Source organism: Primulina eburnea, chromosome 14 (assembly GCF_022965805.1).
Source record: "Primulina eburnea isolate SZY01 chromosome 14, ASM2296580v1, whole genome shotgun sequence".
Lineage (NCBI taxonomy): Eukaryota > Viridiplantae > Streptophyta > Magnoliopsida > Lamiales > Gesneriaceae > Primulina > Primulina eburnea.
This window is the reverse complement of record NC_133114.1, coordinates 32,045,869-32,061,461: the sequence shown is the minus strand read 5'-3', so window position 1 is coordinate 32,061,461 and position 15,593 is coordinate 32,045,869. Positions and strand designations below refer to the sequence as shown.

Genomic DNA, 15,593 nt, shown 5'->3' with positions numbered 1-15,593 from the left:
AAAAAAAACATGGGGAATTAAGGATCTTATTATCCGTGATCAGAAGACCAGGCCCAGTGGAAGGTTCATGGAACACTTTGTGGGTTCACCTAGTGCATGCCACGCAAACACAACACTCTTAATTGTATTTCATCACAAATGTCAATGCAGTACATTGATATTATATATATTTTACGCAGAAATGCCATTCTTTACACATGAATATGAGATCAAACAAGTAATTGCAAAAGAAGATCTAGACTACAAAACAAACTCTTGATCTATATAATGCGCAAGGACATTGATTTCTCTCATTCAAAGAAACAAACCCACATATCTACGTATATTAATAAGCAATAAGCCTCGTACATATTACCTCAAGCTACATGTTTTGACGCCATCAGTGATAAAGTCAGATGAGTCAGATGTCTAATATTTGCTCTCTTTGGCAACATACCAGCTGTTAAACAACTAAGGACATCAATCAAAAAGCAAAGCACATTAACATCCAGCAAAAATAAAATGATTTTCGAGAAAAAAAAGTCCACTCATGCAGACTCTGTCCCTTCCACTTGTTGTCGAGCTAGGTATCTTTCTCTTCTTTCTTTCTATATATCAGAATCCAGGAAGAAAAGTATTAAGATAGAAACCAAAACGAACACATATTACAAAAAGAAAGGAAAAATAAGAAGGCTAACCCATTCATCAATGACGAGCCCTTCCCCGATAAACTTTGGACCTGTGTCTTCGGAAGGCTTCTTGCGTGCCTCAACTTCTGCCTCAGCTTCAGCCAACTGGCGCTTTAATTTTTCTAAAGCCTTTGATTGAATACAAAGAAAATATTGATCAGTATTTCCAGAGCGAAACATTAGATTAAATGAAATGTGAGCTAACATAATTCAGTCTACACTGAAACAAATGATATGCCCTTGGTTGCATAGCATTGAGGAGCCAAAATAAAATCTTCACTCACAGGGCTGGGGCGTTCCACATCGAGAAACACAACCCTAAGTATTTGTTCCACAGTCAGTTGATCCTTGTGCTCATCGAACTAAACCAAAACGAAATTAAAAGATATCAGAACACAAAGAAATAAACTTCAAAGAGACATACAGCCACAATATAAGCAATCCGGACTGAAAGTTTTCCATCTGTTGGTCCAAATCCACTAAGGAATACAATAAACAATAGGGAACAGAAAATTCATATCCAAATTTATAAACCAAATCTGATGCCATAACCAAGCAAACATAAATATAAGAGAGGAATTCGACAAACCAGTTCGGCTACATAGTCCATTGGTTCTTTCACTTTTAGGCTCATGATTTTAAACTTTACTTTGCTTTTCTGGTCCATTGGCTTTTCATTGTTTTCTGGGTGTTCAACAAACTTGAACACTAATAAAAACATTGAAGCCAAACAAAAATATAAATACATCAGTCAATCACCTTTGCCACAAGTCACACAGATTTAAAATTTGACACAGAATAGGTGCAAAAATCCCCGGGTTAAAACTCACCAGTTGCTATGATGCTCTCACCAGGAGCAAGAACGGCCCCAGGAGGACGCATGAAACAGCTTTTTGGTGCAGTTGTTTGGAACTATGATAAAACCAAGTATCCAACAATAAACATTGCTCAGAAGAAAAAAAAAATTGATGACATGCAAGTTTGTTATGATATTGAATCTCCCAAAAGGGCCATCGTAAACCATAGACAAATCACAAATTCTATATCAATCTTTAATAAACATAGAGAGAGAATAGACGAAAATAAAGAAATGCTCGACATACCTTAAAAGCTACATGAGACTTGCTTGTATTTTTTATTTTGATCGCACTTCGGACTTGCTTACCAGGTTCATCTGCAAGAGTAAAAGAAACAAAACTAAGAGTTCATGCGCACAAACAAAAGGAATTTACGTTTCAACAAATAATCTGATATAGGCACGTAGAGTATAGACACCAGCAATTGCATCATCGGAGTCTGATAAGCTGGGCAGAACAGGTCTTAATCCGTAGACCTCCAATATAAAACTAACATAAATGGATTTCGTTTATCACACATAAGAGTTAAAGAGAACCGATGTCCAGCTAACATCTCAGTAATTTTTTTGGACATAACCTCTACGCATCACAGAATCAACTATCTTCCAACGTAACCCAGTTACCCATATAAATCAGATCAACTATTAATTAAACTACTAAGGCAACATCAAATCAGAAGCTTCAAATTACCACAGAAAGAAAAGCAGATCAAGCTTAATATAATTAGATGAAGCAGAATGTTTACCAATAATTTGCAATCCACCAGCTAGTAACAAAAACACTACAATATACTACAAAGAGACACCATCTAAGCTCAACAATTTAAAAAATCATCTCAGGAGTACAAAGAGAGGAAAAAGAGAAACGACCGTACAAGGAAAATAGAGCTTATTTGAGGGATCGAGCTTCAAACGACGTCGTGTGAGAAGCATAGATCTGGCCACAGAAGAAACCGAGCTTCCAGAGTTTCCGTGAGAACCAGATGCCTCCACCTGAGACTGATTAATACTGTTTCCATGACCGTAATTCTGCTGATATTGAGCAAAATCGGACGAAGATGAAGTCGTTGTCGACGGCGAATTTCGGAACGGAAGCTTGAACAGCCCCCATACTTTCCCGTCCGTCATCGGGGATTTGTCGTCGGCGATCGCCATGTTGGAATGCGGAGGAGGAGGGGGTTCGGTTGGGTTTCTGCTTTTGGAGTTGGTAGCTTTTCAAGGTTTTTGTTGGTGCCTTGTGGGCTAATCGCTGGTTTCGGAAAGTTTACAACGGCCAATTTATTTTTATAATTATAATTTATGAGATTTGTATTTCACATATTAAATTTCAATAAATAAAATATAAATACCATGATAAATTTAATAAATAAAATATAAATACCATGATACATTAAATGTAAATTTAAATAAACATAAAATTCATTTTTCTAACAATTACGAGTTTTCAATAATATGAAAAATCAAGTAAAAAAATAATATGAAAATAAATTTTACACGAACCGGCTCCCGTTGACATCATGATTAGAGAAGGTAGCCCATTGTAATTTTTTAAAGTTCATTGAAATCAATTTATCAACTAAACTCTAATTTATTCTTACTAATCCACGCACACAAAAATTATAAATAATATATGTTATGTCTAAATATAAATTAAAATTTTTAATTACTTCTAAATTGAGAAAATAAATATGATAGATGATGGTTATTATTATTATTTTTACTTTAGTTAAAAATTAATATTCCAAGGTCTAATGCTATTCAAATTGAAATTATGGCAACATCTTGTTGCGTGGGCCGAAATCGTGTTCAGATCGAGGTGGCTAGCATAAAGAGAATCAAACTGGCAAAAAAAAAAAAGAAAAGAAAAGGAAGAAGTATGCCTACTTTTCAAATCAATTAAAAACTGAGAGGAGACATGCAATCTTTACAGAGTTGATGTACAATATTACTGAATATCATGCATGATTCTATATTATATTTCATGCTATCCAAATATTCGGTCTATGTTATATATTTATAAAATTTCTTTACATTTCAAAACATATTATACAACAAAATATTACCAATCGCACATGATTCCATCTGCCTATGCTTTCAAAAATATCAAGTGCAAAACAGAACGATCTTTCAGTTACAAAACCAGGCAAACCAATATATTTGAACTGGTCATACATTATAATGAGTGTGTATTAAATAAAATACAACTAGATGAAGGTCGTCGCCTCGTCGGGCTATGCTAATTGGGACCCCAACAGCTAAAATACATGATCCTGCGGAGTGAGTCTTCTGTCTGTTTTAACTGGTTCGCAGCCTTGAACACTGTCGAATCGACTGAACCAGAAAACTTGCTCCCCTTCCCTGAAGGTGAACCGTATGTAGGAGTATCCTTGAAAGATTTCACAGTGGAATCGCACTTTGAGGCCTGCATCACTCGCATCCCATCCTGCTGCCCCAACGACCGGCTCATCAACCTCGACGAGGTCTTTGTAAAGAGTAGTATAAAGGTACAACCTTTGAAAGAATGTATACTACAAATATGATTATCAATTTGGAAGCATTTTTATGGAGAGAGATCGAGAGAGTAAAAAATGAATCATTTTAAATTAGTTCAAATTGGATTTTAGTACTAGGATTTTGTGAAGATCAAATGCCCATTTGCTGGACTTTGAAGTCAGATTTTCCAGATCGAAAACTTCTCGCTTATTTCATTCGTTAGTTAATGCATCCAAACCATGCCAACGTGGAGAACAGTACTCCTATAATACTTTAGATATGATACCCCATGATAAAGATATATAATCATAAAGATGGCAGACGAAGCACGATACTGTTTGCACGATAAAGTGCAGTACTGTTTTATCTTTACAGATGAACGAAGTCCAGATGTACAGTACTGATCAAAGGAAATCGACGGATCAAAACAGATGAACGATACTGTACGTTGATGGGCTAATAACTAGTACTGGAAGTGCATCCATATATCTTACTGTCTTAGTATAAAATATATAACCTAAACCTACAGATATATTTAAACGATCCGATGATGTCAAATCGGTATGAGTTTTGAAATTTTGGTTAACGTTAGTTTAAAGGCAAGAGGGTTATTTCTTGAAGGAAGATCTGGATTTAGTGCATGCAATTTAACATCATTGATTACGTTAATTCTGACAGTTTACTTACTATTTTTTTCCTTATATTATTCAATTGCTGAGGTTGGAGGAACTATATTTCCCTAGAAGGATCTTGAATTTCTGTCACCATGCAAGTGTCTAATATTTTTTTCAGCAAATCTACACCAAATCTCTGTTATCAAATTAAATATCAATTTGTTGTTCTTTGTGTTGTATGTATATCTGCAAAATATACATTAGTCATTTTTTCTAAATAAATAATATGTTCCTTTCTTCAGGTAAGGGCCAGGTAGAGGCGATTCCGACGGTAGTTGATCTTCAAGGCCGATCCTAGCAATTTTGGGCCCGAGTCTAACTTTTTTTAAAAATTCTCTCATCATGTGTTCATATTTTTTAGTTCCATAACAAATTTTTTGAATTAAATCAATATATTAAATTAATAAAAAAAATAAACGAATAAAAAGATTAAACATGTCCAAAATGATAACTAAAAAATCATTTATAGAGCAGATTTATACATTTCGCCAAACAGATTGTAGACAACAGATGGAATTGTCGGATACTATAGCAATACTACTGGTCTATTGCTAAACTTTTTGTGCTCGATGAAGCAAAACAATCTTATACGAGAAAATAAAAAACGAAAACCAACCTCCAAAAATAGTCAGATACAGTAAAGAATATAGCGGAAGATTCGTGATTATCTAGAAAGATCGAGAAACTTCATGGTTTAGATTAATGAATCTCGATTCTAGGAGCGTCTGTGCCGCTTGCTGGCGACAAGAAGCGGTAGCGAACGTTTTTTTTCAATAGGTTCTCTATAGTCAAATATTTCATACGAACTAGTAGTGTTTGGGCATAAGAATTGCGCGAGCTAAAAGATAGAGTCAAAAATATTTTTGTCCACTAATTAAACATTGAGTAGGCAGATCAATTTTTTTCTTTTATGCGGGTTAAGAGTTAAGAAATACTAGTTACTCTGCACACGCGATGTGTGTGTACAGTCTTTTTTATCATTATCGATGGACTAAAGTGAAATTTGACAAATTATGCAGGGATTAAATTGATATTCGAATTGTTGAAATAAAAAAAAATAAAAATAAAAGTGTGTGTTGAAATTTTTTTTTAAAAAAAAACTAAAATGTAATATTATTATCATATAAAAACAAAGTTGGAAGAAAAAGTTGGTGTCCTTCCTAAGTGACTATCATGTCCTCAACTTTAATAAAATAGAATAGATACATGAAATATTAAATTGAAATTAACAAAAAGAATAATTGTTATTTTTATAATAAAAATATGGAGATATCAACCTACCAAAAGTAGTTATTATAATATTCATATTTTTAATAATATAATTGCAAGAAATATTGAATATTTGACAGGAAGACGATGACTTTGTTATGAAAAAACTCAAAATAATATATTTATGTTGGAAAAACATATACTAATATATAATAAAATTTTCAAAAAATTATAGGCCCCATAAAATAAATGGGCCTGAGTCAATAGACTCTTATGTCTCTACATAGGCACGGCCCTGTTGATCTTCTTCTTAATTAAGTTTCGCTCGCTAAAATTCTTAACTCCACCAGTCAAAGATCTAAATAGCTGGGATTTTGAGTCTCTAAAAAATGGATAAAAGTCCTGGAAATTAATAAATATTTTACACCCTCAAATAATATTCAAGGTTGGTTGGAGAATACGAACAACAGAACTAAACAATAATTTAACGAATATCTACCTAAATTAGATGCTTTCTCTGTGTCAAACTGTTTGCATTTTTCGTAACAAAAGCAAACTTCTGAATTTGGACAAGTAATGTACCTATTCGAGTGTTAGACGTATCCATATTTATTAAATTAATAGTCAACCTACTCAATAGTACTGCTTCACCACAAATACACTACAAGCATGTACGCAGACCGCCAATGAGCGTGAAAAGAAGAATCAACCAAGCTACATATTAGTTAATCGATTTTAAGATAATTAAATTATTAAAACGTACAATTTAACTTCAATCTGCACATTTTGATGGGTAATTTTATTTGCAAGTTGCGCCACACTATCTCCTATCTGATTCAATCATGAAAAAGTAATATTTTTTTGCTAAAAATATTACTTTTTACTGCAAGTATGAATTATGTCGACTCATCTCACGAATATAAACACGTTAGACTGTTTCACAATAAACTTATTTTTTTATGTTATAGACATTGTTACTTGTTAGTGTATATGCAAAACAACAAATATAATAATGTTTGACCAAATCTTAACACCCTAATTTGGTGAAAGGGAGAGGCACTTTTACACATTATCATCTCAACCTCCAATATGAATATGTATATATACGTTCACATGCACCAATAATATACAAAATAGTGTCAAATTTAATGATAGTACATTTAGATATTCACATATTAATATTGTCTAACAAACTAAAAAGTCATTGGTGTTTTTATTTAATTTGTATATCATCTCCTACGTGAAGGTTTAATGTTTAATTGACGCTAATTAATGTGTAATTTACTATAAAACGTAGTTTATATAACTATCTCTCACTTTAATGATGTGTATGTTTATACTACAATTTAATATAAGATTATATATATTACGCTTCATTTAAAGTATAATGACATTGGATTGATTTCTTTTCTGTCAAATTAAATTCGAAATGAATTTTGATGAAAAAAATATTTGAGGGAAAACTAATTTTATAATAAATAATAAAAAAATTTATTGTAGAAATTCCTTATTTATTTGGATTTTGATTTGATCCACAATTTTTTTTAAGGAAAACAAAAGGTTATATTGTAAATGTAGAGCAAGTCTTTTGTGAGACGGTATCACGATTTTTTATCTGTGAGACGGGTTAACTCTACCGATATTCACAATAAAAAGTAATACTCTTAGCATAAAAAATAATATTTTTTCATGAATGACCCAAATAAGAGATCCATCTCACAAAATACGACTCGTGAGATCGTCTTAAACAAGATTTTGTCATAAATGTAATCGTGTTGCCAAATCTATTTACCTACTGAAATAGGCATGTAGAGTTATATATATGTCAGAAAGATAATGGACAGTGCTTATCTTCAGTCATTATATTTGTTAATCAAATATTTGACCAAATCAATATGTTTTAAATCTGAACAATATTTGCTGGCTTTTTTTTTGTTCTTTTCCTTTTATCAAAAGCTGCGATTTTGACAATGATATTGGAGGCATTGTCAAAAATAGTTCGGTCACGTTACATAGTATGATATGATGCATACATTTTTGTTTTAAATTTTACATCTCACACGCGTTTTAAATTGTGATGATAATTTAAATTAAAGTTAAAAATAAAAATTCTATTAATTAAAATAAAAAAAGGATATAAATAATTTATGTTTGTATATTTTAAAACACCTAAGCTAGTTATATATTTAACTGGGTCGATGCTTAATAATACAAGTTATAATTATTTTGCTTTTGGAAATTATGTGGTAATTATGAATTAGTATTTTTATAATTAAAAAATGAGAAAAGTGTGCTATGGCCATCACCCTTTTCGTCCCGCCTTTTATTTCCCAATTTCTAAGAATGGTGAACCAAAAGGACTTAAATTTCTTTTAGGCAGTTTACTTTGTGCTCGCCCCAAAAATTCAAAGTAGATACATGTAGAGTAGACTGGACTTGGCTCCACGACTCTGCTTAAGTTGTGTTGAGGAATTTACTCATGGAGAAATTATATTATACCTTTTCGATTCATCTCAACATTCTATATAAATAGAGATTTTATTTTATGTACTTATTAGTATATTTAAAATATCTCATCAATAATTATCCACATTTAATCATTGAGAAGGGTCAACCCTACCCATATTCACAATAAAAATAATACTTGTAACATAATATTTTTTCATTAATGACCCAAATAATATCCGTCTTACAAAATACGACCCGTGAGACCGTCTCACACAAGTTTTTGTCAATTGGTAAACACCTTAAACTCTATCTAATCATAATTTAAATACAGAAAATTATATTTATAATAAATATTTGAAAAGTAAACATATACTATACATAAACAAATAATCATATTTTACGTATAGACCATTTACCATCCAGCTAACGATGTTTGTTTGCACCTTATATTTACCTAAAGTTGAAGGGTAAATTAGTTGTAAGAGATTAGTTAACGGTACACGAAAGTGGATAATTATTGGTACTACGAGAGATTTGAGTGAAGGAGGAAAAAGATACAGGGAATTGACAATTTATACAGCCTACAAATAGAAGAGAAGGGACACGTTGCATAAGTTTGTAACAAGGACGGTAACGATTCACTTGGACGAAAATTTTATATGACCTTAAGCCTCAATTCTTCCCCCACTATATATACTACATCCCAAATCCAATGACTTACTATATTAATATACGGATCCTACGTACTTTATTTTCCCTCCACAATCATTGGAGCTCATTAATCTTAATTATTACAACTCTAAATTTAGGATACAGAGACATCTACTGGAATGGGGAGAAGTCCTTGTTGTGACAAAAATGGACTCAAGAAAGGGCCGTGGACGCCGGAAGAAGATCAGAAGCTCGTTGATTATATCAACATGAACGGCTGTGGGAACTGGAGAACTCTTCCGAAGAATGCTGGTTTGTTTCTTGATGTTTTTTTTTCGTTTCTTGATGTGTCAGCCAAACTCAGAAGTTTAATTGATTTTGTTTAATACATGTATAGGATTGCAAAGGTGTGGAAAGAGTTGCCGGCTGAGGTGGACGAATTATCTCCGGCCCGATATCAAGAGGGGACGATTTTCATTTGAAGAAGAAGAGACAATTATTCAACTTCACAGCATCTTGGGAAACAAGTAAGTAAACATTTTCAATCTCCTCACCTTTTCCAAAGATTTTGGTGGGCTCAAAAAGTTACAAGTGTTGTTCCTTTGACTTAATAGGTGGTCCGCAATTGCTGCTCGACTCCCGGGACGAACTGATAATGAGATCAAGAATTACTGGAACACGCATATTCGAAAAAGGCTTCTTCGGATGGGAATAGACCCCGTGACCCACAGTCCTCGACTTGATCTTCTGGACCTTTCCACAATCCTGCGCTCATCTTTCTACGACAATTCGACACCCCCCCAAATGAATTTTTCGAGGTTATTAGGGTTGCAACCTTTTATTAATCCTCAGTTGATAAGATTAGCCACTTCCCTTTTATCTACTCAGAGCCAAAACCATGAGTTTCTAATACCCACAGCTTCACCAATCAATTATTCTTCCCAAATGCAAAACCCGATCCAAGATTTGCAAAACCCTGATCCTTGTTTGGATTCTACACCTTCTGCTGCTCTGTTCGAGCGTGATCAGGCTTACCAGTTCACTCAATACGGCGGCCACGACGTTGAAAAACTCCCACATATTCTTTCCGAGTTCAGGCCGACACAAGAAGTCCAAGAGTTTATTAATGAATGGCAGGATAACAATGGAATGTCCACAAATTTGACAGAAGATTATGTACCATTAATGAACTATGGCTGTAACGGGTCCGACCAACACGTCCTGGATCCGATAAATTCATCCTCAGAAACTCCTACCTTTCACTCTAATAGCAGCCATGATTTTGGTTTCCAGTCCGTTCTGTCGAATATATCGACCCCTTCCTCGAGTCCGGCCCCGTTGCATTCTAATTCGAACTATATCTGCAGTACTAGTAGCACTGATCAAGATGAACCAAGGGAAAGCTGCAGCGACATTTTGCAGTTTGAAATTTCAGATATTTTTAATGATTTCATGTAGTTTATGAATTTCTTGAGCACGTAATATATATATGTTATTATAAGTTCATTTTTTAAATAATTATGTTCCTATTAATGAACTCAATCCGATCTTCTAGCACTTGCTACGCACATTGTGAGACGTCACATTAATTTGTTATTGTTCATTCAAAGATATTTCGTTGATAAAGAATATATTACCATGATCTTGATTTGATTCTTCATTGGATCTCTTCCAATTATTTATGGATTTTTAATGCTGACTAAAAAAGTGACCACCATTTAAAAATAATAAGATGAAAACGTACGTAACATTCAGAATTCTACTTCCTATTTCATTTATTTGATCATAAAATATAACCCGGCTTGGTTCGGAAAATAAGGCAGCTAGTAATTATATATTTTTATTTTATTCAACCTTTGACTCAAATTATTAAAAAAAAAAAAAATCAATCTCTTAATATATTAATTAAAAATTATCATTCTTTTAAATTATGCGTCATGATCAATCATCACGTCCACGAATCAACCGGTGTTTATAATCATCATATCTGTGTGTATGATATCTTCGGTAAACCAGCTATCTGTCTCCTTTCTGCGGTTATTATTTTAAAATATTTCATGAAAATATTTAATTCAATAACATTAAGTTATAAACTGAAACAAAAACCGAAAAGGGTTTCAACTAAACTTGGTTTCCTCGATCCCAACAGTTCTATGCTGGCGGAGACAGTCATCGGATGGTGGCCGGAGACGTGAAGGCAGCGGGTCGTTGCGTAGCAAGTGTCAATTCACGTAATTATTATATGTATTTCCGTATTGACTTTGCAGGAGGAACGTGTCCAAGTTATAGAAGGCGAATAAATAAGTAGGGACCACTTTCGAAATTTTTATTATAAAGGAAATAATGCATGGGTCTTGTGTTTATTTTGGTTTTGGTAAGAATTAATGAGGCGTTCGTCAAAGAAGGAGACACGTATACGCAGTGGTCCCATCTGAGTTGTCAAACACCAGATCTTATCCTATTGTCACTGTGCGGCCACAGTCAGTTCCTCTCATGCATGCATAATTAAAACTTGTACTGTTTTTTATTTAAAGCTTGAAATGCTGACCAAGGGTCAAATTAAATCCAGTGGAGGTGAGAATTAATTTTTAATTAATTTTTTTACAATCTCAATTCTTAATTCATATCTGATATATTCTCTCTATATTAATTCAAAATGCGTAGAAATATGCACAATTTGATTTTCGTATCAATTCAACATCGATCACTATCATTTTCCCATGCCGTGATTTGTTGAATATTTGCTCTTGGCCAAATAGTGAGTGGCTCGATTCTCTTTTAAAAACAAAGAAAAATTTGTATTTTTGTCTTTTTAATTCCCTCTGCCAGTTTACTCCTTTATGGTTTTTTTTTAAAAAAAATTATTATTTTTTAAGACATGACATTGATGTAATACTCATATATATATATATATATATATATATATATATATATATATATATATATATCTGTTAAAAAATGGCTTAAATTATCAAATAAGAAAATATATATGATTAATATTGAAATATCATAATATAGATTACTGAAATCGTAAAATTACAAAACTTAAACAAATTTTCCAAAAAAAAAAACACCGGAATTTGTATTGATGAGCCATATATTGTCAAGGAAATAGAAAAATTAAAACACCAACTAATTATTAGGAATTTGATACGTCTGCGAAAGTATTTTAGTTTCAACTATCAAATCATCTTTCATTTACTAATTAATTAACCTCATCGTATACTTGTAATAATAATAAGTCAGTACTCAAGTGAATTTGATCTGAGAAGGAGTGGTCAATAAATGACATAGCGAAGTTCCATATTAAGCAGTAATCTAATCCAATAGCAAGGCGGCATATTTTTCTATAAGGGGACAATACGGAGCTACAGTCCCATACGTACCAAAGACTTTTCAAAAAAAAAAAAAAAGACATGATTGAATGGCTGGCTCCAATTATTAGTGCATAATTTGAAGAACAGCAGGGCATAATCGTCATCTTCACTTGATTTTCGAGGCCTCCTTATCAATGCATGCTAATTAATGGAACTATTTTATAATAAATTATTGTGAAAAAAACGAGGTCAAATTTCTACGTATAGCTGGCTTACACAGATGCCTCATTAATTAAATAATAATAAAATATACTACGCGCATGTCTTTCAGACATTCCTACGTCACAACTACGTCATTAAAATCTGACGAGTTTTGGATAGAATATTTTTGGAAAAAGGTTTAAAAATTAGCTATAATAATATATTTTTAAAAAAAAAATATGTTGGACGGAGGCTATAATATGAACAGATAAACACAAATGGTAATGTGAAAAAATAGGATTAATAAATCTATAGAATAACGTGTCGAATAACACCTCTGTACCTATTTGGTTACGGTAATAAAATAATCACAAAGGTCTCTTTCATTCGAATCCCTTTCTATCTCGACCGCCCAAAGAAAAACGCTCCTCGTTTAAAATTTTTGACCGGTAAAATAATAATTTTTTTCCCTTATCAAATGTTTGACCCTAAAATCGTTATATGCTCCATTTCGTGCTATAATTTGCTATTAATAACACATATATATAAAAATCACCAAAAATCAAATGAACTTCGTTCAGCTGAAATCGGATTTCAGATGCATATTAGATTATGGTATGATTTTTGTAGAATAAGATGTGTTAACTTTTACTAATTTGTGTAGGAAGATAGAATACCAATTTGAGCACAGGATTTCGTCCCTCGGGTTTATGTGTTTTGGTTGTGTTTCACATTGTCTTATGACGTTCTATATTTTCTTTTAAAATTTGCTTACTTTTGGTTTGATTGGGTGCTCGATCTTGTCATTGAAGAAAAAGGAAGCTTGAAGCTATTTGAAACTTTTGGACTAAAATGAAACAAGACTTGGAAATGTAATTTGCATAATTATTCGATTCACACAACATAATCGAAATTTTTTTAGTGATCATAAACATTCATTCAACATTACCATTATTAATCGATCACAAATATATTTAATAATACACTCGATCTTACAAATTACCAAATACAACAAACTCATGAAAGTACACAATGCCATGTCTTGAGATCCGGGTTATTTTACACCGGACAACATATACATGATCGGCTTAAAGAGTCATAATAATAAATAGGGATAAACTGAAAAACTAAATGTATTAAAGCTTTATATTTCAGGATTGCATTTTTAAGGGAAAAAATCAGTTATTAAATTATTTTTAGTTTTAAAACATAAACTTGAGTGGGTATCTTATGTGCTTAGTGGGGCCTAACAAATAATATTTATTATTCCTGATTTCTGTTTTTTGGTCCAATCACGTTGATAATTTGTATGTGGCTAGCTAGATTGACTTGTATTATGTCGCACGTTGAGATGTTGATTCCCTTACATACGACCGATTCATTTATATTAATTAAATATTTGAATATTTATAGAGTTTTGGTCTTTTAAGTTAAAATAAATTACTTAAAATAAATTATAACATTCTCATAATTTACAAATTTTTTTATTTTTGGTCTTATCATCAATCAATTTATAATCTTAATGAATTAACTTGAATTTTATTTTCAACTTTTGTCATTTTTCACTCGAATGTTAACATTGAACCGAGAAATACTTATTACACACCGAAAAATATTGATATTATGTATTTGATCTCATATCAATATTTTAATGAAAAAACTAAAAATGAAAAGAGTGATGGATATTTTATGGGAATGACACAAAATACTTAATAATTTTGCTAGGTTAGTTTAAATTAAAATGTGTAAATAATTCATGTGTTTGCTTTGAAATTAATCCTTTTCACTTGCTATATACAATAATAACTTTTAAAATAGATGAATAATTTTTAAAATAGCTTAGACATATAGGTAATTGATATCCCATAAGTGTACGAGTCATCTTAGAGCTCTGACCATAGTGAAATTGGAAGGCTGAGGAAGCATCAGCCAAGTACATCCCCACATTCACAAGAACAAAGAAAACAGATCAGACTACCGCATGTCAGATGAGCCCGAGCAGTATTATGAGATTTAGAGTACAGAGATTCACACCATGATCATCTACTCGAGTACATTGGTATAGTGTCATTCCCAGATCCATAGATATGGGAGGCCGTGGTTCGATATCATTGGCATAATACTTTCTTGATAAGCTTCCTACTCCACAATAAAGATCGCCAAACATATGATGGATTGTTCCTCAATCTAGCCTGCATGATATCTACATATTTGAAATAACTGGATTTAATTAAAGATTATTGCCATCATTTTTCAATCTGAAGTTCACAACTAACTTACTATTTTATATGTTAAATTAAAATGCAAACTAATGAACGTCCAAGGACCAAGAATAGTTCATGCGAGGGAACAAAACGTGATTAATTTTTAAGACAATTCATTAATTCTTTTTTAGGAGATTATTGATCTTACTACTATTAAATCACAAAACAGTATACCGACACTATGTTTAGTTTAGTATGGGCCGTATGGCCTCCCACCAAATTACTGCTCGTCCCTCATCAAATCTCTGAAGGCCTTAGACCAACATTATGGTCCGTTTGGTTGGACCTCACACCAAATTGGGGGTTGGCTCCCCATCAAATTTTAGTATAATCTTTGTAAATTTTTATATGATATTATTCATATTTTAATATAAATAAAATTAATTAAAAAATTATTAAGCTCCAAATTATTTTTTCAAAGAACACAAGATTTCTGTAGCACCTAGTGTATGTGACGAGCACTAATTCATACATATATTTGTTACTATTTATTAAAAATGAGATAAAAATGATGTAATATTCAGATATTTTGTCTTTCCTTTTTTATTTCATTATTTTTAATTATACTTTAGTTTTTCTGTCTTTTTTTGTTGTTTGATTTCATTGTTTTAAATTAATTTAATCACTCGTTAATTTTTAGAATTACTATAAATTGAATTCATTATAAAAAATTATCATTTTTTTTAATGATTATAATATTATATTTATTTATATAAATCAAATTAATTATAAAAATGATGAGATAAATATGAACATAAACGTGTTTTCCGGTGCCCCTAGAATTATACCCTGGCTGGAAAACGCAAGTCCTT

At 32.0% G+C, this 15,593-nt stretch overlaps 2 protein-coding genes across 2 annotated transcripts; one reads left to right on the top strand and one right to left on the bottom strand.

Annotated features, from left to right (window-relative positions):
• Positions 1-236: 236 nt before the first annotated feature.
• On the bottom strand, positions 237-2,796 carry LOC140812514 (vesicle-associated protein 4-2-like). The gene is made up of 7 exons (XM_073170793.1): positions 2,400-2,796; positions 1,772-1,842; positions 1,499-1,580; positions 1,258-1,376; positions 953-1,030; positions 678-797; positions 237-587 (listed from the first exon to the last, which is right to left on the bottom strand). The coding sequence occupies exons 1-7, from the start codon at positions 2,677-2,679 to the stop codon at positions 528-530; spliced, it is 810 nt and encodes a 269-aa protein (XP_073026894.1). The 5' UTR covers positions 2,680-2,796; the 3' UTR covers positions 237-527.
• Positions 2,797-9,019: 6,223 nt separating this feature from the next.
• LOC140811960 (transcription factor MYB41-like) lies at positions 9,020-10,584 on the top strand. The gene is made up of 3 exons (XM_073170098.1): positions 9,020-9,311; positions 9,397-9,526; positions 9,614-10,584. The coding sequence occupies exons 1-3, from the start codon at positions 9,179-9,181 to the stop codon at positions 10,455-10,457; spliced, it is 1,107 nt and encodes a 368-aa protein (XP_073026199.1). The 5' UTR covers positions 9,020-9,178; the 3' UTR covers positions 10,458-10,584.
• Positions 10,585-15,593: the final 5,009 nt, after the last annotated feature.

Excerpts from the sequence above, each read along its gene's own strand:
- LOC140811960 (XM_073170098.1), top strand. The coding sequence starts at position 9,179 with ATGGGGAGAAGTCCTTGTTGTGACAAAAATGGACTCAAGAAAGGGCCG. Across the intron at positions 9,312-9,396 it reads AACTCTTCCGAAGAATGCTG|GATTGCAAAGGTGTGGAAAG; the intron begins GTTTGTTTCTTG and ends ATACATGTATAG. Across the intron at positions 9,527-9,613 it reads CACAGCATCTTGGGAAACAA|GTGGTCCGCAATTGCTGCTC; the intron begins GTAAGTAAACAT and ends TTGACTTAATAG.
- LOC140812514 (XM_073170793.1), bottom strand. The coding sequence starts at position 2,679 with ATGGCGATCGCCGACGACAAATCCCCGATGACGGACGGGAAAGTATGG. Across the intron at positions 1,581-1,771 it reads AGTCTCATGTAGCTTTTAAG|TTCCAAACAACTGCACCAAA; the intron begins GTATGTCGAGCA and ends GTTTTATCATAG. Across the intron at positions 1,377-1,498 it reads TGAGAGCATCATAGCAACTG|TGTTCAAGTTTGTTGAACAC; the intron begins GTGAGTTTTAAC and ends TGTTTTTATTAG.